Source organism: Alternaria rosae (assembly GCF_020736505.1).
Source record: "Alternaria rosae strain MPI-PUGE-AT-0040 chromosome Unknown BKA58scaffold_4, whole genome shotgun sequence".
NCBI classification, from domain to species: domain Eukaryota; kingdom Fungi; phylum Ascomycota; class Dothideomycetes; order Pleosporales; family Pleosporaceae; genus Alternaria; species Alternaria rosae.
The window spans coordinates 3,063,186-3,089,319 of NW_025763573.1; the positions used below are offsets into that span (position 1 = coordinate 3,063,186).

At 51.8% G+C, this 26,134-nt stretch overlaps 11 protein-coding genes across 11 annotated transcripts; 7 read left to right on the forward strand and 4 right to left on the reverse strand.

Annotated features, from left to right (window-relative positions):
* The first annotated feature begins 187 nt into the window (after positions 1–187).
* BKA58DRAFT_360046 (uncharacterized protein) lies at positions 188–1,590 on the forward strand. Its single transcript, XM_046168745.1, has 2 exons — positions 188–869; positions 933–1,590. Exons 1-2 carry the CDS (start codon positions 397–399, stop codon positions 1,315–1,317), a joined length of 858 nt encoding a protein of 285 aa, XP_046026895.1. The 5' UTR covers positions 188–396; the 3' UTR covers positions 1,318–1,590.
* On the reverse strand, positions 1,438–2,941 carry BKA58DRAFT_313291 (cytochrome P450; the record flags this gene model as incomplete). The annotated part of the gene is made up of 2 exons (XM_046167425.1): positions 1,438–1,834; positions 1,896–2,941. Coding segments are annotated over 2 exons (1,443 nt in total), but the record flags the coding sequence as incomplete, so codon positions are not given.
* Positions 2,942–3,265: 324 nt separating this feature from the next.
* On the forward strand, positions 3,266–4,462 carry BKA58DRAFT_360052 (Alpha/Beta hydrolase protein; the record flags this gene model as incomplete). The annotated part of the gene is made up of 1 exon (XM_046168746.1): positions 3,266–4,462. Exon 1 carries the CDS (start codon positions 3,575–3,577, stop codon positions 4,460–4,462), a length of 888 nt encoding a protein of 295 aa, XP_046026897.1. The 5' UTR covers positions 3,266–3,574.
* On the reverse strand, positions 4,456–6,489 carry BKA58DRAFT_383873 (mitochondrial carrier domain-containing protein). Its single transcript, XM_046170218.1, has 2 exons — positions 6,005–6,489; positions 4,456–5,887 (listed from the first exon to the last, which is right to left on the reverse strand). Exons 1-2 carry the CDS (start codon positions 6,117–6,119, stop codon positions 4,728–4,730), a joined length of 1,275 nt encoding a protein of 424 aa, XP_046026898.1. The 5' UTR covers positions 6,120–6,489; the 3' UTR covers positions 4,456–4,727.
* Positions 6,292–8,433, forward strand: BKA58DRAFT_164619 (uncharacterized protein). Its single transcript, XM_046165053.1, has one exon. It carries the CDS (start codon positions 6,660–6,662, stop codon positions 8,313–8,315), a length of 1,656 nt encoding a protein of 551 aa, XP_046026899.1. The 5' UTR covers positions 6,292–6,659; the 3' UTR covers positions 8,316–8,433.
* On the reverse strand, positions 8,428–10,492 carry BKA58DRAFT_164599 (T-complex protein 1 subunit eta). Its single transcript, XM_046165052.1, has 4 exons — positions 10,321–10,492; positions 10,106–10,272; positions 8,697–10,053; positions 8,428–8,649 (listed from the first exon to the last, which is right to left on the reverse strand). The coding sequence occupies exons 1-4, from the start codon at positions 10,364–10,366 to the stop codon at positions 8,540–8,542; spliced, it is 1,680 nt and encodes a 559-aa protein (XP_046026900.1). The 5' UTR covers positions 10,367–10,492; the 3' UTR covers positions 8,428–8,539.
* Positions 10,493–10,563: 71 nt separating this feature from the next.
* Positions 10,564–11,587, forward strand: BKA58DRAFT_383875 (uncharacterized protein). Its single transcript, XM_046170219.1, has 2 exons — positions 10,564–10,795; positions 10,894–11,587. Exon 2 carries the CDS (start codon positions 10,894–10,896, stop codon positions 11,455–11,457), a length of 564 nt encoding a protein of 187 aa, XP_046026901.1. The 5' UTR covers positions 10,564–10,795; the 3' UTR covers positions 11,458–11,587.
* Positions 11,588–11,589: 2 nt separating this feature from the next.
* BKA58DRAFT_420521 (uncharacterized protein) lies at positions 11,590–14,362 on the reverse strand (the record flags this gene model as incomplete). The annotated part of the gene is made up of 2 exons (XM_046172740.1): positions 11,590–13,831; positions 13,884–14,362. 2 exons carry the CDS (start codon positions 14,360–14,362, stop codon positions 11,734–11,736), a joined length of 2,577 nt encoding a protein of 858 aa, XP_046026902.1. The 3' UTR covers positions 11,590–11,733.
* Positions 14,363–15,483: 1,121 nt separating this feature from the next.
* BKA58DRAFT_164655 (major facilitator superfamily domain-containing protein) lies at positions 15,484–17,532 on the forward strand. The gene is made up of 6 exons (XM_046165055.1): positions 15,484–15,779; positions 15,829–16,116; positions 16,176–16,239; positions 16,294–16,892; positions 16,957–17,011; positions 17,059–17,532. Exons 1-6 carry the CDS (start codon positions 15,590–15,592, stop codon positions 17,363–17,365), a joined length of 1,503 nt encoding a protein of 500 aa, XP_046026903.1. The 5' UTR covers positions 15,484–15,589; the 3' UTR covers positions 17,366–17,532.
* Position 17,533: 1 nt separating this feature from the next.
* On the forward strand, positions 17,534–19,575 carry BKA58DRAFT_164648 (major facilitator superfamily domain-containing protein). The gene is made up of 3 exons (XM_046165054.1): positions 17,534–18,150; positions 18,275–18,898; positions 18,960–19,575. Exons 1-3 carry the CDS (start codon positions 17,952–17,954, stop codon positions 19,475–19,477), a joined length of 1,341 nt encoding a protein of 446 aa, XP_046026904.1. The 5' UTR covers positions 17,534–17,951; the 3' UTR covers positions 19,478–19,575.
* Positions 19,576–20,442: 867 nt separating this feature from the next.
* BKA58DRAFT_439393 (uncharacterized protein) lies at positions 20,443–25,100 on the forward strand (the record flags this gene model as incomplete). The annotated part of the gene is made up of 5 exons (XM_046173685.1): positions 20,443–21,521; positions 21,611–21,953; positions 22,008–24,096; positions 24,142–24,489; positions 24,541–25,100. The coding sequence occupies 5 exons, from the start codon at positions 20,443–20,445 to the stop codon at positions 25,098–25,100; spliced, it is 4,419 nt and encodes a 1,472-aa protein (XP_046026905.1).
* Between the last annotated feature and the right edge of the window lie 1,034 nt (positions 25,101–26,134).

Consider the following 26,134-nt stretch of genomic DNA (forward strand, 5'->3'; position numbering starts at 1 on the left):
ATCTTTAATGTCAAATTTCTCATGCATCTCGGCATCGGTTCATCGAAAACGAAAATGCACGTCGCCAGCGAGTGTCCGCCGAGCGCTTTCACCCCCGCACGCCCCATGCAGTTTAGTGCGGGGTAAACTCTCGGCCCTGGCCACAACTCCCGACGTGCAGCATGTGGGGTCTTCGAGCACATCCCCACGTCCCATGAGCACAGCGACGACGATGTTTGCCGCGCAACTTAGCCGGGACAATGTTTCCGATCGGCAAAGATGCGAGAGCGATGGTGTAGTAAGGCATACCACGCTTGTGTGACGGCGTATCGTAGCTTCCTCCCTACAAACCTCAGGATTGATTCTTGAAAACACCTTGGATCTCGATTTCAGCGAAGCAAAACACCGAGAATCGAAATGTCGAAACCAGTAGCCATCGTGACAGGCGCCGGCTCCGGCATCGGCGAAGCAGTCGCAACCCACCTCTACAGCAAAGGCTTCAAAGTTGTTGTCGCAGACCTCAATCCTTCGTCCGGCGAGCGCGTAGCCAGTGCCCTTGGATCCGATGCTATATTCCACCAAGTTGACGTCTCATCCTACAAGTCCCAAGCACAGCTCTTCAAGCGCGCGTATGAATGGGGCGGCAACCGTCTGGACTTTTGTCATGCCAATGCTGGTATTGATGACCGACAGAACATCTTCGAGGATATGGACAAAGAGGAGGTAGATGAGGAGGGTTTGGTTAAAAAGCTGAACACCAAGACTATGGAGGTTAACCTCGAGGCTGTTATCCAGGGACTATGGCTGTTCAAGTATTATGTTAGGAGGAGTAAGGAAGCGGGTGGAGGAAAGGGCAAGTTTGTTGCTACGAGCAGTGCGGCGGGGTTATAGTAAGTCGTTCTTTCCCACGCTCCTCAGCATTTGAAGAGACCAGAGACTAACGAAATCTCCAGCTCCATGACACAATGTCCTCAATACACCGCCAGCAAATACGGCGTGATAGGTCTATGCCGCGCCTCAGGCCCCGTGTTCGTCAAAGAAGGCATCACGGTCAACGCAATCTGCCCTGCCTTCATTCCCACAAATCTCTGTCCACCAGAAGTAGCAGCGCGCTGGCCCAAAGAGCACATCACGCCTTTGTCAACAGTCAACAAAGCCATGGACGCTTTCCTAGCGGACGACAATTTGACAGGCCAGGCGGTAGAGCTATCGCAGGAGAACATCTACTTTAGACAACAGGTTAATTATCCGAATGAAAGTCAGCGGTGGATTGGCATGGAGAGTGACAAGATCTGGGATGTGGGGTACAAGGAGCCACCGAAGAGGGCCGGGTACTAGGACGGGTCATTTATCAATCAAATATCCAAGTTTGGATAGGCTCGATGTGTCATGGTTGATTTTGGTACCGAAGATACTTGTCTTGCAGCCATCATCTCTATGAATACCAAACTACCCACGTCAATAATTCAGTCCTTCCCTTTCTGCCCTCTCGCTTTCCTTCCTCATGAGCTTGGCATGCGCCTCACTCCTCGGCCTGATGTCACATTCAAACGGCTCTGGCACGCTCATAAACCCTGGCTCCATCTTCGTATTGACTTCCATCTCTTCTCCATCTTTCCCTTTCTTCTTCTTGAGGTTGAACCCCCAGAGTACGCGCGATACGTTTATGAAGAGTGAGCGTTCAGCGACATGGACACCAGGACATCCACGCCGCCCTGCGCCGTAGGTGAAGTGATCGCGCTCCAGAGGATCGGGACTGTTCATGTAGTGTGCCGCAGACGCAGTGTAGTTTAGATAGCGCGAAGGATCGAAAGCAGTGGGATTAGACCAAAGAGCTGGATCGTTGTGTATCGCCCTGTAATAAAAATCAGCAAACGTTACGCAATAACATGATGGGGAAGGAAAAGTAGACCTACCACCAATTCAGCACAACAACGCTTCCCTTGGGGATGTACCACCCCTCATACCAATCATCCTCACTACTCGCATGCGGCATGCCAAACTTGTTCACGGGCCTCCACCTCAATACCTCCTTAATCACGCTCCTCACATACGGCAACTTGTCTTCATCCTCCCACGTAGGCAGTCTGTCCCTGCCAACCACCCGATCTAACTCTTCCTGCGCTTTCTTCTGCGCCTCAGGAAACAACACCATACAAAGCACAAAGTTATTCAGCGTCGACCCCGTGGTTTCAGACCCCGCTTCAATAAGCCCACCGCACGTATACGCCGCAGCCAAATCATCGATCCCCGATTTCTCAGGCCCGTTCAGATAAAACGTTTTCGTGAAGCAGTCTTTCGCTACACCGGCATCCGTATCTTTTTTGAGCTTGTTCCACAGATCGAGGTACACTTTGCTGTCTTGTTCACAAAGCTTCTGTCCATGGGTGCGCCAGTTGCCGAAGAGCCATTGTGGCAGCGAGGCTAGCGCTGGAAAGGAATCTATAGCCCACGCGCCGGGTGCAGTGTTTACGGTGAAACGGTCGATGACGCCGTAGATGCGTTTTATGAGCGGGTCATCCCAGCTGGGTATGCGGTAGCCGTATGTGACTTGCATGATCACGCTGGCGGAGTAGCGCCGGTTGATGGACATGAAATCGGCGGGGTCACGCATTAGTTGTTGTAGTAGGACTTTGCTTTCGAAGTCTTGCACCGGTTGGTAGTTCGTACTTGCTGTTAGGTTGAGGAGCGCATGACTGTGCTTGCGGATGCTGCGCCATCTCGGTCCGTATTGCATGAAGAGTTGGCGGCGGCCGGCGGATAAGACGTCTTGGGCCATAGGGGCGGGTGCGCGCGAGGAATATATGTTTGATTTTTTGTCCATCAGGTCTTTTACTGCTTGAGGTGAGGAGAGCCAGATGTAATCTGTTCCGCCGATCTTGGTGTGGAATACATGGCCGTATTTTTTGCGCCAGGCGATGGCTTTCTCGCGGACAGCTTCGGTGTCTGCGAGTTCGAAAAGGGATCCGACGAATGGGTGACCTTTAGGGCCTGGTGGGAGATGTCGACGTCTTGAGTCCTGCGGTCCGAGTCAGTGAGACATGAGCTGGGTTATCTCATGGAGGGTGTTACCTTGATGGCGTTGGGTACGACGATAAAGTACATTGTTAAGAGAAGAAGTATTGGTGTTGTAGCAATCAGCCCAATTTTGATAACATAAGACGATTGCCATGTTGTCTGAATGATGTCAATAATAGCCATGGTGGATGTTGGCCGTGTGCAGATGGAGAAACCTTGGAATTGTTCAACCACTTGAAAGTCCACCATGAAGCACCCAGACAGTGACCTGTAATGTTGTTGTTCTATTAAAATAACCTTTAACTTCTGGTCTTCTAAAGTTTAACGCCGCTATTCGTGAGGCTGCATAGTTCCAAGAGTTGGGGTATACCTAGGTAGCTCGTGGACCCTGCAGCTTCCCCGCAACATGGGCCCCACAAGCCGCTGTACCCCAGGATTCTACAACAGGATGCTAGTGAGACCGGGTCGGCATTAGGTATGAGCGTGAGGTTAGAAACAAGCAAGTATGTCTGGACGGTAAAAGGTGCTGAGCACACAACGAATCCGAAGCCTCAACGCGCAACGCCCCATCCTCAACATGCCCTTAGAACACGACGCCTCCGGTCGAACATTCATCCACCACCCTTCCGGCCAACGAACCCACTATATACTCAACGACTTTACTGACCCCTGGAAACCACGAGAAACAATCTTGATACAGCACGGTTTCGGGCGTCACGCCGCCTTCTGGTACCACTGGGTTCCCGTTCTATCTCGCAAATACCGTGTCATACGACGGGACTTGCGAGGCCATGGATACTCCAGCTACCCCCCAAAATCAGAAAAGTATGACTATACCCTAGATACGATACTAGGAGAGATGGTTGATACACTTGATCAACTCGGCGTGCAGAAAGTGCATTTCTTCGGTGAATCGACAGGAGGTATCTTGGGCGAGATATTCGCGGCCAAATACCCAAAGAAACTTTTGAGTCTGACTGTATGCTCTACACCGACTCATCTGCCTCCACAAGCTTTACAGCTCTTCGCTTTCGGTAGGAAGGACTGGCCGACGGCATGCAGGGAGCTTGGGTCGCGGGGTTGGGCAGAAGAGTTGGCGCGTATTCCTGGTACTGTTCCAGTGTCAGATCCGCAATATCTTCCTTGGTACTTGGAACAGATTGCCATAAGTGACGGTGAGGGATTGGCTCAATATGCGGAGTTCCTGTCAACATTGGACGCGAGGCCGTGGTTGGAGAGGATTAAAGTACCGACGTTGATTTTATCGCCGACACAAAGTGCTGCTGTTAAAGTCGAAGATATGGAAGCTTTGGCCGAGAAGATTGAAGGAAGTAGGCTGGTGCTTGTCGAGGGCCCGGGACATGAGATATACGTCACTCAAGCGGAGCAGTGTCAGCACGCCTTCTTCGGATTCCTGGAGGAACCTGATAGAGGCATCACTAAAGGGGAAAGTCAACGTGATTAGTAATGTGTGTTTTACATTATGGAATATTGCACATGTAATGCGCAAAACGTATTCGCTGGTATCGCTGTCGACCATACTTATGGCTCAAAGAAAAGACCGCCCGCTATCTGCAAGAAACGCCGTCAATGCAAGTGTGAGTGGGTTTCGACCATCATGCTCCTAATGCGCCGTTATGCAATCGTCATGAAAAATGTGAAGCCAAAAACGTGAGTGCTCGATGCGAAGTGTAAGCTGCACCAGGGTCGGTGCTGTGAAGTGTGGCAAATCATGCTTCCTGTCGTTCCCGTTCTCGTCGTTCATTCATATCCAGGGCCATCTTCTTACTGAATTCGTAGCAACTGATCATGATAGCACACGCCGGTGCGATCTTGAGACATCTGGCAGCCCAACCCTTGAACAAGCCTGGCATGCCTTGTTCGCGGTAGATGTGCATCAGGAATCGTGGCATAGATTGGTCTTCTGGCCGTGTCGAGTTCGCGATGTCTTTGGCGGTCTCGCCCATGTGCCGCGCAACTTGTTGTCGTGTCTTTCCAACATCGAATGGTGTGGTGACAAAGGCCGCGACTGCTCCTGAGGTGGCACCGGCAATGAAGCTATCGACCAGTGTATCTCTGTGGTTTTCCTGACTTCGAGATCTGCTTCTTCGTTGTACCCTCTCCTCACCGCGGCCCATGCGGAACTCGAAACCATCGTTTCTTGCCTCTCTCCGTCCTCGTTGATCGGTTAAAACGTTTCTTGTGGCTTCATAACCCCACCAGTAGAAGGCCGAGAAGGGTACGTCGCGCCAGAGGGTCAATGTGAGGCCCCGCCATAGACTGAAGACTCCCTGGTTGCCGACCATGTCTTTCAGTCCGTCCATTGTGTCTCGAAAATGTCCGGCGGCGGTGGCGGTGGAGTTCGCTGCCTGCATTCGTGTTCGGAATATTTCGATTGGGCCTACCGCTATCGCAGCAAGTATTCGGGCAGTCGCTCCCGCCACTAATGGTATGTACGCATCGGATACAGTTTGTCGTAGTGGCGAAGCTTGCGCTGTCCGCAGCCAATCGTATCCGGCGAAGTAGATGACATTTGCAGGTACTGCCATGACCAGTGTTGGTGACAGTCCTCTCCAGAGTGTCCGCGGTCCCTCATTCTGTGCAATCTTGCGTAGCCCATCCCATGTGCTATTTATTGTCTTCCGTTCAACCTCCTCTACCGCACAGCTCAGATCGGCGGGGTTGATGGGTGCCATGGTCGGCCCCGCCACACAGAAAGGTGCCTTGTTGTTCATCCAGAAGACTTCTCTACAGCAAGACGATATGCCGAGGTTCGGAGGCAAATCGCGGAATTGAGTGAGTGTTGCACCGTACCCGCGTGACCTTGGCGCTGTGCTCGAGACGGTTTCTTGTGATTGTAATCGTACGCGGACGACGTCGAGGGGTGTGACTTGTAATTGTCAGTATCAAGTCCCATGGTGCGAGTACCCAGATGTGCAGTGTTGAGACGGGACGAGAACAACACAATCGGAAGGATACATATTAGAACTGTACAGATATAACATACCTAGTAGCGACGTGAGGACACTGCCAGATACGGCAGACAACATCTTTTGTCCGAGCGACACTTCGCCCACACCGCTCGGGTCCGCTTCCTCGGCTCGCTGGGTGGCCGTGGCCATGTTGCCCTTGGTCGGAATGGCAGCGGAACGGCGTGTTACCTCTCAGCGATGAGGGTTGTGGTGTCAGAGGGCTGGATGCGCGAAAAGGGCGTACTGCGCATTGTTTTCTGGGGTGATAGGCAGGTACAAGTGGTGACGAAGGCGACGGAAGCTTTGACGCAAGGACTTAATTATCGGAAACTACGCACTTTTGGCGCGTCATTCCCGCGCCGCCCACGTTGCGCCCCCGCCGAGTGATTGGACCGCCGGCCGAATGCCAGAAAGAAAGGGCGTTGGCTTATCAGATGGCGCATGGGTCGGGCTAGATCATGGATCGAGTGGCGCCCATCATCGCCTCGCCGTGACTTCACAGGCCCTTTCATGCACGCCTAATTACTGTGAACGGAACATTGTCCTGAGTCACACTTCGTTGTATTATGTATTTTTACTAAAAACCTGCTGCTAGCCTCTTCATCGAACCCTGTTCCTGTTGACACCTGCGACTTCGGACATACCGCATCTAACCGACAAGTACTACCGATCTTGGCCAAGTTTGTTACCATGGATCCTAAGGACGTTCCCACCAACACCGAGGCCGAGCTTGAGTCTTTCCGCCAGAAATGGAGAGAAGAAGTCACTGCCCGGGCCAAGGGTAAGACGCCTGCATCGTCGGCATCCGCAAAGCCCACCACTACTTCCTCATCCACCGGCAAACCTCATCCAAACAAAAGCAATGCGTCGGATGCTCAACATCATACTCGTACTCGGAGCTTGAGCTTAGAAGGCGGCGACGAAGTCAACTCTTACACGTATCACAATCTGGGCGAGAAGCAACATGGCCAGAGACTTGATGAAACCAGTGCCCAGACCGCTGCCGCTATTGCTGAGGAGGCTGAACCAAGGTCTGCGTTAGAACACTATGAGAAAGCCGTAGAGAAAGAGAGTCAAGGTAGCCTCGGTGACAGTGTGGATCTATACAGAAAAGCGTTCAAGCTCGACTCAGGAGTCCAAGAAACCTACAAGGCTAAGCACTTCCCGCCCTCATACTTCAAGAAACTCAAAGCTGCACAAGCGGCAAATGCATCGGCTCCATCAGCTGCTCCATCATCTGCCGTGCCTAAGCTCCAGGACCCCAACCCATCCAATGTCTCTGCGACAGTGCCTAATACCGCCCACCACTCCCTACATGGCCTTTCGCCTTCGTATCAGAATCTGATCAGCGAATTCGCGAGCACCTCCATCCTCGGCGAACTACCACCAACAGAATTCAGTCCCACGCCACCAAGTCCAATCTCCAACATCCCAGAAGAAATCATCGTGGAGATTCTGGAGCAACTCGCCGTACAAGACATAGCATCATTTGCCCGTCTAGCCCAAGTGTGCAAACGCCTCGCCTACCTCATAACCACAGAAGACCGCGTCTGGAAACGACTAGCTCTCGGGCCTGAATATGGCTTCACGTCCATGCACTACACCTGGTCATGCGAAGTAGGCGGGAAACCACTTAGCGACGACCATACTGGCGGAATAACCCTAGGCACCGCCGACCTCTCTCTATCCGACAGCGAAGAGACAGAACCCGAGTCTGAACCACTCTCTCCAGCACTCCTGACCCAACTCCTCGTGCCAACCCCCTACCCCACCTACCGCACCCTCTTCCGCCAACGCCCCCGCATCCGCTTCAACGGCTGCTACATCAGCACAGTAAACTACACGCGCCCGGGCCAAGCTCAGCCGACAACCTCCTCCTGGAACTCACCCATTCACATCGTAACCTACTTCCGCTACCTACGCTTCCTCCGCGACGGAACGTGCATCTCGCTGCTCACCACTACGGAACCCGCAGACGTAGTGCCTTACCTCTACACCGAGCACATCCACAAGAACCATCACAACTTACCTAGCGCGCCGATGAAAGATGCCGTTTTGGGTCGCTGGCGTATGAGTGGACCTGAACCGGGTAGTGGGGAACAGGAAGGTACGGTGCATATTGAGAAACCGGGAGCGACGCCAAAGTACATGTATAAGATGGCACTTGCTTTTGGGAATGCGGGCAGGGGGGCTAAGAACAATAAACTGGTTTGGCAAGGGTACTGGAGTTATAATCGGTTGACGGATGATTGGGCCGAGTTTGGACTGAAGAATGATCGTGCGTTTTACTTTAGTAGGGTTAAGAGTTACGGGATGAGCTGGGATGAGAGGGGGGTCAAGGAGTAGGAGTCAAAGATGCGGAGTTGAATGTTAGCAATGAAGGACTGCCGATAACGGTCACTGCATTAGCAAATGGTTGTGAGAAGTCCATGAAAGCTGCACAGACGTGTGAACGTGACGTTGTTCAATTCTTCCTTTTCGCATTATTCATAGACAGCTGTCTCTACGACGTGGCGTAGCACAAGCGTGTCCGTGTTGTGGTATACACCCCTTCTCTTGTCTCTGTGTCTTTACCGTCTGGGCATGCCGCGGCCACGTCCTCTTCCGCCAAGTGCCCTCTGGGCGGCGCCTGGTGGTAGCGGCCTGTTGGGCGCTTGCGGTTGCTGTGACTCCTGGTTCTCTGCTTGTTGTTAGTACTTGCTTACTACACGACATGGTTTCACATACTGATTGTCTCGTCAACGCTCAAGATGAGGCAGGCAGCCTCTGTCGCCGCCTGCAGAGCGTTGACCTTAACCAGACTAGGTTCCCACACGAACTTCTCCATGTTGTTTGCTATGCTCTCAGTTGTGAAGTCGACACCCGCCCAAATATTGCCCTTCTTGTGCTCTACGCGAAGTCGGTTGAGGATGTCTGTCGCGTCAACACCGGCATTGTCGCACAGTTGCCTAGGAATGACCTCGAGTGCCTTCGCAAACGCCTTGATGATAGGTTGTTGCTTGTGCGGGATGTTCTTGTCGGCGTAGTTGTGTAGGTATGATGAAATCTCCATCTCGACGGCACCACCTCCGGCAACGATGTTCCTGTTCTTGATCGCACGCTTGACAATCATGATCGCGTCGTGCAAGCTTCGCTCGACCTCGGCGATGAACTGCTCTGCGCCACCACGGAGCACCAATGTGCAAGTCTTGGCCTCTGGGCAGCCCTGGAAGAAGTTGAAACGCTCGCCACCGATTTGTCGCTCGTCGAAGGATTCGCAGGTTCCGAGATGCTTGCTCTGAATGTCCGAGCAGGTAGACTGGAGGCTCGCGCCTGTTGCTCGGCATACACGGTCAAGATCGTCTGCGGCTACTCGTCCGGCACAGAAGATGTCGCGGTCGGCAAAGTACTGTGTCGCCAAATCGCCGATGGGGAGCTTGCTCAGAACAACTTTGGCGCCCGTCTTGTAAAGCGCTTCCATCTTGTTGTAGATGATCTGCCACTCTGCGTCGACAATCGCCTGGTATTCCGAGACCTGCTCTACCCGTACCTCAGCGTTGTCCTTCTCACTCTTGAGCTCGAGTTCGACGTTCAGGCAGACAATCTTGGGCTGCTTGAAGGTCTTCGGTTGCTGCTCGAAACCGGCGTATGAGAAGGTCTTCTTGAATGCGACACCGTTGACGAACAGTGAGTCCTGGAGAGCACCGCCGGTAATCTTCTTTACTCCGATGAGCTTCTCGTTCAATTCGTCCTGGTCCAGCGAAAGTACAGCGTCTACGACCATCTTTGTGAAGAAGTCGGCGTTCCTGTGAATGAGCTTGCTGCTCATGGCAGTCGCGGCGAGCTTTTGGAGGGTATCCCGCTGGTTGCCCTCGGCGGTGTCTACAGCAATCTCCATGATCTTGTTGACAGCAAGATGCGATGCTCTCCGCAGACCCTTCATGATGGTCTGGCTGCTGACTCCCTGCTCGACAAAGTCCTTGATCTCCTTCAGTATCTCTCCGGCGATAACGACAACGGATGTGGTACCGTCGCCCACTTCGGCGTCTTGCGATCGTGCGATATCGGTGAGGACGCGGGCGGCGGGGTGGACGATGTCGAGAAGCTGCATGCAGTTAGTATTAGTGTATAGAATGAGGTAATGTAGCACAACTTACCTTCATGACTGTGGCGCCGTCGTTGGTGATTGTCTGCCTGCCATTCTCGTCGACCATGAGCAGATCACCGCCATACGGTCCTAGGGTGCCCTTGATCGTGGCCTGCACAGCGAGGCAGGCGTTGATGTTTGATATTACCTGCCCGCGACCCTGTGACTGATCGGTACCTGAGGCTGTAAGCTACGTGTGCATCAAAAAAGTGTCCAGGCACCTACCCTCCCGCAACACCACAATGGTCGGTGTTTGACCGCCGAACGACATGCTGGCTGATGGTGCAAACACAAAAACTTGGATTCAGGTCGTAAAAGCTTTGGAACTCGAACAAAGCTGGCGGTGTAATGTGAGGGGTATGCGCAGCCGTATGTTTCCAAGTTGTCTGCGGGGAACGCGTTCCCGTGAATTTTCCATTTCCAGGGCACGTCCGTCTTGTTGCCAAGGCCGTCCGTGCCCTTGTTGACAACCTTCTTCCGACCTTCTCTCAACCTTCTATGCGTTGTGCCACAGTACGCCATCGCATAACCTCCAAACCTCCAGCCTGGATTCCTCGTCGTCGCAGCATCCATACGATCAATCCCGTGCTGCGTAGTGACTTTGACACGGCACATGTGACTTCGTGACCGCTTCGTCTCATAGGGTGAACCTATCGCAGGACTTGCCATTAGCCCCGATCACATCCACAGACTCTCTCCCGTAAGCGCCCATTTGACGAGCATGCCGGCCAAGACATCTGCCAAGAAGGTCAGGTCATCCTGTACTCGTGATCCTTAGTAGCACTGACGTGTGTATAGATGGTGCCCACACCCAAGCCAACGGAGGATATCCGCTTACGTCGTCTGGACCGTCGTTCAAAGGAGAGTGTAGAGAAGCAAATATCGCTAGCCGAGACCATATCACCCTTGGATACCTATCCACCATTACTGCGCATCCCATCTGAAATCCGGAGAGAGATCTTCCGGTACGTCTTACCATCGTCAAACAAACGCTTCATTCTGTACACCGACTGCGACTCTCGATCCATCAACAGAAAATGGAACAAGAACTGCCGCCCACATCCAGATAGACATTTGACTCTGGACATTCTGCGAACGAACCGCCTGATCTATCACGAATGCCTGCAAATCATCTACTCAGAGAACCAGTTCCATTTCTATGCATTTAATTATCTACCTGTTCTCGACTTCATACGCCATCTCAGTCCTGAAGCGAAGAACCAAGTCCGCAATGTGCGGCTTACGCCTTTGACGGATAAGCAGGATGATCCGCCGGCGTCGCACGATGTCTTCTGTACTGTCATGCATGACTCTTTACCTGGACTCAGCCAACTACAGGCAGATCCCGTTATCTTCTTCTAGGAGGACGGCCAGCCTTTCCTTCAATTCCAGTTTTCCGTCTGTCCAGTCGTCGCATCTAGGTACATAGGCGAATCTACGAGGATGTGACCTTGCGTATAAGGCATATATGAGACATTAGCCGATTCGATCATTATATGGCAGCCATTTCGTCTCCAACGCATGGCACGATCAAAACCATGCGATGATGCTGACCAACTTAGACTTCCTTTGACCCCAATTACTGATTACGCTGGAGATTAGTCACCCAGGTCCAAATCTCAAGCTTAGATGGCCTCGTTACTGATGACTGGACAGCTCAGCCGGCATGGCTGCCGTGCCAGTGAGCCTTCTCGACCTGGAATGTTCTTCGATGATCGCCAGGAGATCTCGATGTTCCGAATCAGAGGCAATATCATAAGGGCTCTTGCCCTCTGCATTCGCTTGAAACGGATTTGCTCCTCTCTCGCATAGGAAGGATGTTACTGTGGCGCGAAGATTCAGATCCCATTTGTAGGCGCCTGTCCAGAAAGAAACAGCTTGGTGCAGCACGGTTCCCCCAGACGTCATCATCGGTGCATTGATGTCCCATCCGCGGTTGAGCAAGATATCCATGACTGCGATGATTTGGCTTGGAACGAGGTGCTTGTCGGCATCCGACGTGGTCTTGATCAGCCAAGAGCGACTCATAAGCTGTCCGGCCAAGGTCGACCAGGTATCCGGCTCGGCTGGCACCGCTCCGTTAGCAGTGAGCAAGTCGACCATGGCCACTTGTCGAGCGCCTACAGCAAAGTTGAGCGGCGTTAGAGTTGTTGAGTAGCCAAAAGGAACTTCGTTGACGCTGAAACCCGCTTGGATCAGGGCCCTCGCCATACCCACTTCTCCCAGAAGCGCGGCGAAGTGTAGCGCGGTCACTCGCTCTGGGCGGCCCCGTTTACGCACACTCGAGCGCCAGAACCCCTTCCTCTTGTTAAGGATAGCTGCCAACGCTCCATCATCTCCATCGCAAACAGCCTCTTCGGTCCGATCCCTTGGTTGGCATCCGACTTGACCAAGTATCTCTTTGCGAGATAAGGGCTTTCCCTCGGATGTCTCCACATGCTTGGGCTTATCCGAGCTCGGAACCACTGGTTCTGCTTTTCTCGGGCTAGGAGGGTAGCCCTGTATTCGACTTCCATCCTCTGACGGCCTCCATTCCACTCTGTTTGATGCAGAAGGTTGCGATTTTTCCATCGGAGGGCTGGAATCCACCAGAGTCACGTTCTCGGATATAACACTTCGAGGCGCTTTCCAAGGGTTGGCAGCCAGTACCATGGACATAGATGCTGAGTCGCTCCCAGTAGGTTCTGGCGAGGCTTCCAAGGTTGTTACAGAGAGTCTGCTGCGAGGTCGCTCTCCTATCGCATCGGTCTCGGAGGGTCTCGCACGCGAGAGAAGCGAAGAAAAGTCAAGGTGCTCTACACTCGTTTGCAGCGATTCTTCGACTGCCTTCAATGAGGCTTTTCGGTTTGCTTCCGGTATCATGGCAAGGCACGATTTCGCAAGCGCACGGTTGTTGAGCAAGACGTAAATGTGAGCCATGAGAGCCAAGGACTCTAGAGAAGAAGCATGTCGTTTTCCCAGTAATCGTCGTCTTGCTTGTAAGGCTTTCTCGCATTCGGCTCGTGCACGGTCGAGATGCTTCATTCGGACATATAACTGAGACAGCAAGTGCGTCGCGTTGTGGATGCATTCACGCTGTTGATCAGAGTCTGTTGGCTGATTAACGAAGCCGATCAGAGCTTCTACGGCAACCACAGGTTCCTGGACATAGTAGGTGCAGATCGCCAGCTTGTAGTATAAGTGGAACCCATCACAGAAGGCCCGCTGGCGCGTCGACAGCCCCTGCAGAATTCTGAGAGCTTCTTGAAGTAGAGAGTCCGCCTCGTCCCAATTTCCGGAGTCGAAGGCTTGTGAACCTGTGCTCAAGGCCGCTTTCGCGAAATCGGTATCCAGGTCGTCGTCCGAGTCGGACGTCTCACGTTCTTGTACGCCCTGTAGCGGACCCGCACCTCGCACGACACTGAGCGCTCTCTTAGGACTCTTCAACGGCGCCGGCTCTTTCCGATCTTCTCGTATCTCTTGAACGGCCTTCATCCATGGAACAACATCGCGATCGCTAGAGGCCATGGGTGTGGTACGAACTACAAAGTCTTCCCGTGGGTTGGCTTCCCGAGCGCTCATTCCTTTCACAATAACCTCCTGCGCATACTGCATTAAGGTCGCCTCGGTATGAGAGTACCGCCATGGCGGACCGACCTGAGATGAACGTTGTAGCTTTTTGACCATTTGATGCAGCTTCACGACATCAGGTGCAGGACGTTGTTCGGGCTGTACAGGCGCAATATAGGAAAGAACACTGGGAAACAGTTCAGCGATTGAAAACAAATTTGGTGGAAGAAAGGACCTACGCCTGAATCAGGAGTAACATAGTTCTCAGATTGTCGCTGTGTCTGTGTACAGCGGCTCCCATTTCTTCAATCTGGTCCTTGCTATTGTTCAGCTGGACAAGGCGGTGCGGCTGGAATACAAGGCTGGCCTCTTCCGCCTGTTCCATCCTGACAGCATTGACGAATTTGTTCAGGCTATCTATCGTCTGACTTGCATCCTCGACTTGAGTTGCCAGACAATTCCACATTCTACCATCGCCATCGTAGGGTGGAGGTGATCCCGTTTTGGTCTTGCTTGCGACTTCTGCCAGTTTGAGGTGAATCTGGTAACACTCGATCCCGAGCGACTTCACCTCCCCCACCAGATTGTCAAGAGATGCATCGCTGGTTTTCGCGTCCAGGTTAAGTTCGGAAAGAGATACGAACAACGCCCAAGCCGTTTTATTAAGAACCGAAACAGCGGAAGCTGCATCCGCCGGTGTGATCGCAACTCTCTCCATCGCTGATGATCGATATTTGCACTGCGATGGGTGTGAGTCCCAGGATGAATCGAATCGCTGGCTGCGCAGACGCTATGCTAGGCAGTGTGACGTGAAAAGCACCGGCCATCGATTGCTACACAGGTCGTGGCTTGCGCCACAACGCCGTGGATCATGCGGTGAGCCTGAACGGGAGAACTAATTAACTTTTTAGTACAGCTACGCCGATCTGGAACTCTGCCGCCCAATAGAAACATGGAAGAAAAATAAAAAGTCTCTACCATTGGGGCCGGTGGGGTTGTTGGTGTCACAGCACCTTTGCTTGTGCACTTCGAAAGTCAAGCAATTCAAAGGGTCACCAAGGGCCGAACACAACTATCCCCATTGTTCGATGCGCGCCATGATACGCCTGTCACATATTTTGTACGAATGACTTTGCCAATATGATGGAAAGAGGCGTAGACATACGAGCAAGATGATGGGGCCGAAACCTATCCCAATGCGTCCATTTTGGCCTCCGCACCTCACTCCGAGCACACAGACCTCTCAGCTTACTGGGCTGATAAATTTCTGTGACTCCCAGTGGTACTTCGCATATCTTGGCTCTATCTCCGCAGTGGGCGGAGCCATGTCTGTGGATGCAGGGTGTGTTCACAATTTAGCGTTAAGGTACGCCACGGGCTTACATATGCGCGCCGCACACAGCAATCTTACGCGAAGGACTGAGCTGCGCAAAGTGAGCTTCCAGTCGAGCCTTGCTCGTGCAATCGATCCTAGTGCACCAAACAGAAGTATATCGACCGGATAACAGCATCCTGAGATTAAGCAGGACTTCAGCATTTTAACGATACCAAGCACGGATGGCTTCCGCCTCAAAGATCGGGCGCACTGCATGAAGAAGGTCTCGTAACACAGCTGGTGAGACAAAGATAGCGAGACTGCGCTGCCACAATCATGCACTGCGCCAATCAGTCCACCTATCGAAGAACACGAGTGCATGGACGTCCGCAGATCGGATTGACCTGGCCCCATCATACGTGAGCAATCGAACACCAGCTGCTAAGATGAACAGACCAGCCTAGCCAGCATTCTGAATTCTCCCTTTGTCTCATCGTTTTAGATTCCCGCGGTAGAGTCATCATCATCCTGTTCTTACATCGAGAACTCCCACCATTGCAGCTCGCCGATTGATTGCTTGAATACAAGGCTTAAATCTCACGAGACACCCCATCAGCCATACGAGTACCAATGGCTAAGCTCGACGAATCCGGATGGGCAAATGCAAGAGCGCCTGTCCGTAACGACGACCATGGAGATTTCGAGAGACCGAAAGGATGGAAATACCGCAGCTTGAGAATCGGACCCATCAAGATTCCATGCTATGCATCTCCCGAATCGCAGTTGATCCTGGTGTCGTTCGTCTGCTTCTTGTGTCCTGGTGAGCATCACAATCTGGTAGCAACGTACAGTTGACTGATCTTACGCAGGCATGTTCAACGCCGTCAATGGTATAGGAGCCGCAGGTCTCGACGACGACGCTCACGCTAGCAACGCTGCGAATACTACACTCTATGCTACCTTCGCAGTTGTTGGTTTCTTCGCTGGCACCATCACCAACGTTCTCGGTATTCGAGTCGCGCTTTCCTTCGGTGGTCTGGGGTATTGCGTCTATGTCAGTGCATTGCTTTGCTTCAACAAGACACAAAACCTGGGCTACGTAGTCTTCTCTGGTTTCTTATTAGGATGTTGCGCTGGTATACTGTGGTCGGCGCAAGGTAAGACTTGACTGTACGAAATGCATGTGAGACATATACTGACTTCGTACGTCTTGCAGGTGCCATAATGATGAGCTATCCACCAGAAAAGCTGAAGGGACGGTACATCTCTTTGTTCTGGATGTAGGTATCTCTCTACGCACTGCATGTGAGACATAAACTGATTTCGTATATCAGCATATTCAATATGGGTGCTGTTATTGGCAGCCTGGTCCAGCTTGGGCTGAACTTCAATACACAAAATGCAGATGGACCAGCAGCCGTCACTGACCAGACATACATAGGCTTTATGGTCCTCACCTTCCTCGGCGCCTGTCTTTCCTGGACACTCATCGATGCCAAACACGTCATACGTCGCGACGGCAGCCGAATTATCATGATGAAACATCCAACCTGGCAGTCCGAGATCTTTGGTCTTTGGGAGACTCTCCGTACGGATCCGTATATCATACTCCTCTTTCCGATGTTCTTCGCTTCGAACTGGTTCTACACATACCAGTTCAACGATGTCAACTACGCTCGTTTCAATGTGCGGACTCGCGCACTGAATAATGCGCTGTATTGGCTAGCGCAGATACTTGGAGCTGGTGTGTTCGGATTCGCCCTAGACTTTCCGAACATCAGAAGGACTACTAGGGCGAAAATTGCTTGGGTAGTCATGCTAGTGTTGACTTTTGCCGTTTGGGGAGGAGGCTATGTATTTCAACGGCAGTATAGTCGCGAAGATGGTAGCCACCACTTCGACTGGAAAGATAGCGGATACGGCGGACCGATGGGTAAGTTCTGGCTGTACGAACTGCATGTGAGACATGTACTGACTTCTTATCCCCGCCTCTGCAGTGTTGTACATAAGCTACGGCTTCTACGATGCAGCATGGCAGACATGCGTGTACTGGTACGTCGATCTTCGCATCTGCATTGCTCTCTGCTAATCATCTTCAGGTTCATGGGCGCCATCTCAAACAACAGCCGAAAGCTCGCCAACTTCGCTGGCTTTTACAAGGGCATTCAATCAGCTGGAGCAGCTATTGTGTTCCGCTTAGATGGCTTCAAGAGGCCTTACCTGGATATCTTTCTATCCAGTTGGGTGCTGTTGGCTGGTAGCTTGATTGTCGCGCTACCAGTGATGCTACTGAAGATCAAAGACACGGTGCCACTTGAGGAGGACTTGAAGTTTACAGATGAGACCGTCGAGGATGTGCTCGGTAGGAGGGACGGCTACCTGTTGGACGAGCCCGAGAAAGCGTAGGATGTTACGTCCGAACAGACAAGGTGTCGTTTCTCGCCTACCATGGGTGCGACGGGAGCTACGACCAAAGGACAGTTAGCGCTCAACTAACAAATACGATCCGCAAGATCGATATCAGGCGCGCAAATTGTTGACAGAATTCTCATCAAATATTTTCCCATCAAAAATGTGTATGCAGCTGTGCAGTATTGCCTCCGACTCCGTTGCGATACCGATAAGCCACTGGAGCACTTTATGCCGAGCTCCGGCGCCCCTCGGGATTCCACATGCGCTACGTCGTCCACTCCGAAAGCGCTTTCAAATCAACGCCATGCGTCCTTTCCAAATTATGACATGTCTACCAGATTTCCATGCCCCGCTTTCGAGAAGGGATCGCTTTTCTCTTCCTGTGTTAGAAATGAACAGCTCAACGTCCTTGGCACGTTGGGCACGATCTGGGTCAGCGGACCCTGCAGTCAGCAAGTCGCTATGTAGTTATCGTTGATATCATCCAGCATCGGTGCTGAATCAATTGCCATATAAATGAAGCCCTCTGCATACATTTACTGCACCAGCATCCTGACAGTATCTACGTTCAGCGCTCATCATGGAGACTAGAACTCAATCGGCCCTTACAAGCACCGGCACCACGCCCGACAACCAATCGGGATTCGAGCTTGAAGCAAGCCAACTATGGAACGAGCAGCCCGTGAACGAGAACGAGTCTTTACTACCGCCGGCCGATGGCGGGAAAGATGCATGGTTGTTTGTTGCAGCTGGGTTTATGGTGGAGATGATGGTGTGGGGTGAGTATGAATTGTTTCATTGACTACGCCTTTGCTCTCGTAGTATTATCATGACTGCATCTCTTCCAACCCGTTCCTTCCGTAGTAATATCTACGTTGAAACGTTTGCTAATGTAAACAATAGGTTTTCCATGGTCGTACGGTATCTTTCAAGAGTACTATAGTTCATCCCCAGAATTTGCCGGTTCGTCTGGTATCCCAGCTATTGGCACCTCAGCGATGGGTATTTTGTATATGATCGCGCCGTTGACTTTCGGTTCGTTCACGCGCTGGCCGCAGTACAGGAGGAAGGCAATGGTCGCTGGTGTATTTACCATGTGCCTTTCGCTTGGGCTGAGCTCGCTATGCACGACCGTACCGCAGCTCATTGTTACTCAAGGCATCTTTTATGGTGTTGGCGGCGCAATAGCGTACTGTCCTTGTATCATACTCTTGGATGAATGGTTTGTAAGACGCAAAGGTCTTGCATTTGGTATCATGTGGGCAGGTACAGCACTCGGTGGCGTCGTCATTCCGCTATTGCTGCAGTTCCTTCTCAATCGCTATGGCTTCCGCAACACGCTACGCATATGGGCAGGCCTACTCTTCGCAGTTCTTCTACCCGTTACAATCTTTATCAAACCACGGCTGCCTGTCCCGGCAACTACTAGGTGTCGAATCACTTTCAACTTTCTCACAAACAAGACCTTTTGGGTTTTGCAATCTGGAAACATCCTGCAAGGCTTGGGTTTCTTTGTACCATCTATTTGTAAGTATCTCTATACGTTTCGCATTGGAAAAGTACACTGACTTTGTGCTCCAACATCAAGACCTTCCCACATACACCAAGGCATTAGGATTCAGCAGCGCAGTTTCCGCTGTTCCTCTCATCCTCCTCAATGTCGCCGCAGTCATTGGATCCGTCAGCATGGGAAGCATCATCGATCGCACACATGTCACCACCGCCATCCTCATTTCCACCATCGGTGCCATGATCTCCACTTTCCTGATCTGGGGCTTCAGCACTTCTCTACCACCATTGCTGATCTTCTGCTTCACATACGGACTCTTCGCGGGTAGCTTCGCGAATACCTGGCCCGGCATCATGAGAGCGGTGCAAACAAGTACGGGACAGATGGAGAGCTCTATGGTCTTCTCCTTCTTGTGTATGGGTAGGGGTATTGGGAATATCGTGAGTGGGCCGATCAGTGAGGCGTTGATCAAGACGGGAACTCTTGGTGAACATGGATTGTATGGAACGCAATATGGCAGTTTGGTGGTTTGGACAGGGGTTAGCGCTGCGCTTGGGGGTGTGAGCATCATCGGAAGGAGGGTGGGATGGCTGTGATGGAGCATGGGCCATCGCGACGCGGCATGGCGCGAACTGGCGCGCGTGATGTCACTTCCGAGACGCGTGCGCTGACGACCCGGAATGCATCTTCTTGTGTTTATGCTATCTCAGGGAGTGCATGTCTGGTCACGCCGAAGTCCAAGTCCATTACATAAATCATCTGTTGTGGGCAGCCTCTCGCTCACATAAGCTGGCCCCGGGTGTGCACACCATGCCGCGGCTTCGCTTCATCCCGCCTTTTTCGCCTGCTTTTGGGTCAAAGTCCGCCCCCTCCATATCGTTCACCTGCCGCACACTCAAGTCGCCGGAAATGGATATGCCAACCTTCCATTCGTCACTGGGTGTTTCTCAGCCGCTTCAGGTGTTGGCCCGGGCACCATGCATGCCCGTCTCCCGTCCCTGACCTTCGGTCCCGTTTAATCCTGCAGAGTAGTTCGGAATACACAACCTCCGTTCTGATGACTTGAGGCTGCTATTGAGTATTGGATATGATACCTGCTAAACGGTGCTACTTCACACCGCCGACGGACTCCCCGTCTTCCGGGTAGGCACCTACCGGCGGCAAAGAGACTTCAGCCTCGCGTCCATCACGAACCTAGAGCAGTTTGGTGGCTGCATGGGCTGAGCTCTTGCAGGTTGATCGGTGCAGTCATTGATGGGGGCCAGTTTTCTCAGACAGTCTAAAGCCAGCAATGGCTTCTCATGGCTTGCGGAACGTCGCTCTACTCCTCCCGACATTGGGCTACTGTTCGTGGAGTCTGCAGCTCAGACCTGCTTACGCTAAGCTATCCAATATCTGCATGTATCAACATGCATCCATCAGACCAGGCTAGAATCCAGCCTTGTGTAAAGCAGCCATCAGGCGAGAGTGAGCCTGCGTCTTTCTTCCTGCTCAGAGATATCGCGCGCTCTTTCTGATGATCTACCATTGAACTACCGGTGTCCGACGCCTTCCAGACGAGATGTCGAGTCCGTACCGAAGAGCAGCCGATCCGATGATTTCACGGCCACCTTCCTATACGCCAGAGATTCCTGTAGTCAAAACGTCCAGGTCAGAATCTTCCAAGAGCACCGGTCGGCCTCGAGGATCGTTCTCTACTGGTGTCTTTCGGGATGGACCAAAGCCTACGTTGGATCCATCGCATACGCTCTCACGCGATCGAACTGAGGTCACCTTCGATGATTCTCCGCTACGGCTGTGCGAAAGCTGCGAGGTTGAAAAGTCTCCAGTATGGGACTGTTCATACTGCGACATGAACTTCTGCGACGACTGCTGGGGGAAACAGGGCCCACACAAAGCGGGACGCACTGGGCCTGATGGCCTTCCGCATGAGAAGGCGAATCCAACTGTTGTCAAGAGGCTACGAGACATTTTGACTCCTCCTCGAGAGCACAGAGAACAGCAGATACTACACATCGAAGATGAGGATACAACGTGGTTTGGAATGGTCCGCAATAGTCAAAATTCGCCTGCCTTCCAAGACTATGGTCGTTACTCTGCCATCATGGCGGATAGTAACTCTGGCGAGTTTAAGTACCGTTTCCCGCAACTTGTATCTTTCATCGGTCAGACCGGAGCAGGCAAGAGTACGCTTATCAAGATGCTCATCGATCAGCAAGAACGCATGAGCCAGCCACGGAACTGGAGTCTCCCATCGCCTGTCGCAGGAACATCAGCAAACAGCAACGTACCCACTTCTGGTGACGTACACTTGTACAGTGATCCAAGCACATACAACACCGAATACCCGCTGCTCTACGCCGACTGTGAAGGCCTAGAGGGTGGAGAAAATACACCTATGGCTGCACAATATCGAAGTGGCGCGACCGCACCACAGAAAGAGAAAGGGAGGGAGGATATCGCATTAGGTGAGCACCGAAAACGCCGCAAAGTCACCAAAAGCCTGCACAGCACCCAGAGAGACATCAAGTGGGCGAACTCTCCCGATAAGTCAAAACGACAATATGCTGTTACGGAACTATACCCTCGCCTTCTGTACACCTTCTCCGATGTCATTGTGTTCGTTCTGCGCAACGCAAAGTAAGTGATTATCATGCGAAAGCATGTAGCCTACCGATCGTGTATAACCGATTGTCTTAATGGAGTAAAAGCTGACGCCATCACCATAGAACGTTCGAATCTACAGTGCTGGGATTGCTTATCAAATGGGCGGACTCTTCCTTTGAGAAGTCGGTGAACCAACCTACACTCCCGCACGCTGTCATTGCACTCAACGCAACAGACACCAAAGTAGACCAGAAGGAGTGGAACCCTGAGTATGCGACAGAACTTCTCATGTCCAACGTCGCCGGAGCTATCAGTCGCGATCCAGCATATCGTGAACGACGAGACTATTGGGTTGGGAGGGGCAGACGTATTCACACCATGAAGGATCTCCTTGAGTGTTACTACTCCTCGATCACGGTTGTACGAATACCTGGCGAAGGTAGATATATGATGATCGATGAACAGGTACTCTCACAAATGAGGAAAGTCGCAAGTGTAATATACTAATACACTGAGCAGGTGAAGAAATTACATCAAGTGGTCACGCATCGATGCTTGGAGTCGTTTAACGCCAAACGTAGATCGCGCATGCTCTCTAATTCTGACAACCTCAATGTCTATCTACAATGCGCATTCGACCATTTCTCGCAGGACCTTCATACACCATTCGACTTCATGGACATTTCCTTCAAGATCAACCCAATACCTCAAGACTTTGGAGGTCATGTCCTGAAGTTGGCCGTTGCAATGAAGTCTCAATTCGACGACCCCAGGAAGATCTTCAAGGAACTGAGCCACATGGTGGCCTCTTGTATACTTTTGGACTGCGTTCGACAGGATCTCAAAGGATCAGCAGAGCAGATCTTGGAAACACAATACATGACGCACTGTGATGGCGCTCTTGACGACTTTTGCGCTATCTTCTGGCCGTGTTCCTTCATCAACAGAAGAGGTGAACGATGTGTAAACGTAAAGGAGCGACATGTGAAAGGACACCAAAACCAAAGAGGCAGCGTCATTGGATCTGGCCCCTATGAGTCAGACTTCACATTTGACAAGTTCTATGAAGACTGGTTCGAATACCTTAAGCATTATTTGATCGATAACAAATCAAAGCTTGATTTGCAAATGACGAAGTCTCCAACAGCTGAGGAGGAGGATACGGTCAACAAACTCCATTTGGCCAACGTTACCGGCTTCTATCACCACATGGGTGGTGCACAGAACTTTGTCAGTCACACTACCTGTTTCTGTTGCTTAAGGGAACTGGCAGAGCATCCCTTGCCTTGTGGACATGTGCTTTGTACAGCGTGTGTCAAAGGTTATGGCAGCCCACATCGGGAACTCTCAGGATCTTTCACCGTCGCCACATGTCCGCTGCACGATCACCAAGCCGTATTTCCTACACCAGTAGAGATCTACTTCAAGCCTCCACTGGCAGGCTTACGGATTCTGTCTCTTGACGGAGGTGGTATAAGGGGAATAGTTATTCTGGAAGTCCTTCGTCAAATACAACAGGAGCTAGGTGGTCGTATCAAAGTCCAAGAGTTCTTTGACCTCATCGTTGGCACCAGCACTGGGGGTATCTTGGCGCTCGGTCTTGGTGTCAAAAACTGGTCTGTAGACCACTGCAGTCAACTCTTCCTCAGGATGGTGGAGAAGGCGTTTACACCCAAGTTCTTTGGAGGGGTAAGCCTAGGAACTAACAAATACCATACCAAACCTCTCGAAGAAGCATTCAACGAGTGTTTCAAGGATGAGACCATGTTTGGTGGAGTACGTGACACTCCAGTTGCTAGCGCGTGCAAAGTCGCGGTAACCTCTGCAACTGAGACTGCAGAACAAGCAGTCATATTTACAAACTACAATCGCGCAGAGGACGAGCAAATTGGCTACCAGTTGGTTCGACCTGACGACCCAAAGAACGACGTCTTGATTAAAGAAGCTGCACGCGCAACCTCTGCCGCTCCGACATACTTCAAGCCGTTCAGAAACGCGCGTACAATGGAGGGTTACGTGGACGGTGCTGTCTTTCACAACAACCCAGTTCGCATCGCCAATTACGAAAGCAAGCTTCTTTGGCCTGATGCCGACCAGCGACCTCCGGATCTTCTTCTGTCCATAGGAACTGGCCAACACGGCGCAGATACCGACAATTTTCTGAATGCCTCGCGTTACGATAGCAGGCGTTTCCAGATTCGAAAGATATTCAGCCAGGTCAAGGATACGCCACGCTTGAGACGATCTATGCCTGTACTAAGAGCATTTCCCGAAATCGAATCGTGGCTTACTATATTCAAACAACGGGTTGAGAGTGCTTTGGATGCGGAAGCCACATGGAGAGAGTTCCGTAAAGACGTCGTCGGAACGGCCCCGTACGCTGCAGCCGAGCGATACATTCGTTTCAATCCAAGAACCATGAGTCGGATACCCAAGATGGACGACAAGTCGCAGATCGACAATCTACTGGAAGAGATCAAGACCAGTCTTCGCAAACATGGCGCGCAGACAAAGATCAAGAACATTGCGCAACGACTCGTAGCTAGTTCATTCTACTTTGAGAGATCTTGCCCCTCCAGGCCCACCGACGATCATATCATTGTGCAGGGTTAGTTTGTTCCATCGATCGAAGTAACTGACTAATGATCGCCAGGCAACATCCAATGCAGATTTGCTGCAGGCTCCCACAATCTTCGGGACTTGGGTGACTACATACGCAAGCACCAATCGCCTTATTTCCAGCCGTTCTTTCGTATACAAGAAGCCATGCGCGTCGAAGGAGCTCAATCTATACCAGTCACAAGGCATACCATCCGCGACATGACAGAGAGAGGTTTGTTTAGACTGGACTCGATCGTCATACCAGTTGCGTCAGAGAGTGCAGTCGTGTCGATTGATCTGCATCTGACTGACGACCGAACTATGCGACACGGGCAGTCTGGTTTTCCGATCAGCGGCTTTCCCAGGCTTCTCGCAGATGGCGAACCCCTCAAGCGAACCAGTGCGTATTCATCTGACTTAGTGTCACCACACATATAACTGATGATTAAAGCCTCCCATGGAGCTTCGCCGAAGCCTGAACGTCCTAAAATTTTCAACAAGAGACAGTCTCTTCGGGAAAAACGGCACGCGCGTCTCAGTGTCATGATGGATCGACCAGCAAGCGACAGCAACATCTCTTATGCAAGCCGCAATGAACACGCTGAATATCCTGAGATGCCAGGTGACGTACCCGACTGGATTCACCGTCGTAGCGAAGCAAGTCGCGGCCCACCTAGGCCCATGCAAGACTTCCTGCATCAGGATCAGCATCGGAACCTTCCGCCAACTTATGTCGACGACGTAAACCTATATGAGCTCGATGCCGAACCACTTCTCACACCAGGTGCCAGCGACAATGCTATACCGCGAACAATCTCACCGGGCGAATGGAGAGAGGACTATGGTGAGCAGGTCACGCAGAGCGACGACGACGAAGACCTTGCAAAAGCGATAGAGCTCAGTCAGCAAGAAGCATTCTCAGGACCAAGGAGGACTAGTACAGGAGGGTTTGATGAAGATCAGATTGCTGAAGCACTGAACAGGTCTTTGCATGTTTCGGGGAGGCAGTAATGGTGAAGAGTACTGTCCATTTAATGAGACCAAAAATTAGTTAATTTCGTAATAGAAAATTGGCGTTCATGATTCGCTTCTGCTCATCCCCTGCGGATGCGGCTGTTCCATCTCCTATCCTGCTGTCCGAACCCATGTATCATAATTGCTATCTCCCATCAAGCAGGCTTCTTCACATCCACTTTATCGAACTGCGTCGACGAAAACAACACCCGTGTAGAAGTCTTATGCCTCAGTCCACTCCCATCACCCCCTCTCTCGAGATGCTCCTCTTTACTCCTCCTCCCCTTCCTTTTCCCTGTCCTATTCCTCTTATCTAACGGCGAATGGCACACAATCTGACTCGTCGGTCGATGAAGCGCAGCTTCGGAATTCGAATGGGTCGAGGAATTATATCGTGGTATTGGCAGCTGCATGGCAACGTGATTCTCTTCCGATTGAGTACGTTTTGAGGGTCGGTTTGGGTGCGATGAGGGTTTTATAGGGTTGAGGCTGGACTTCCATTTCTTGAGAGTTGTGCTGAAGAGCATTTTGTGTGTCTGTTCGACGCAGTTATTGTCGTCGCGTGTCGTAGGATTCAAGCGCGTCTCTTGCGCCCACGGTGTTGGAAGGTCTAGCGAAGGTACGGTACAGAGTAGGAAGCAACGATTCGAGCGAAGCGATCGTAAAGGACATTGAACGGCATCATATCATGACATATGCACCGATATAACGGGGAATTATCTCCATGACTTCGGAAGCGCTGCTTCCCTAGCTAGGAACGGCAATCTCCTTACGTGACGTGACGTGTGACGAGCGATGGATGTAAACCGCGCCGCATAAGAGTCGTTCTTGCATACCCGGTAGCTCTTCGGTAAATTCCACGAGGCCATAGCCAGGTTCCTGGAACCCGCTGTAAACTCTATCTCTCATACAAGGAACTTCCCACCGCATGTTACAGAACTTGGGGTGAGAAGAAGTAGAGTTTGATGCTGCCCGTTAGTTCTATGGACCAATCCACATGTTCGCAGCGGGACTGCGGCACAATAGCGGAA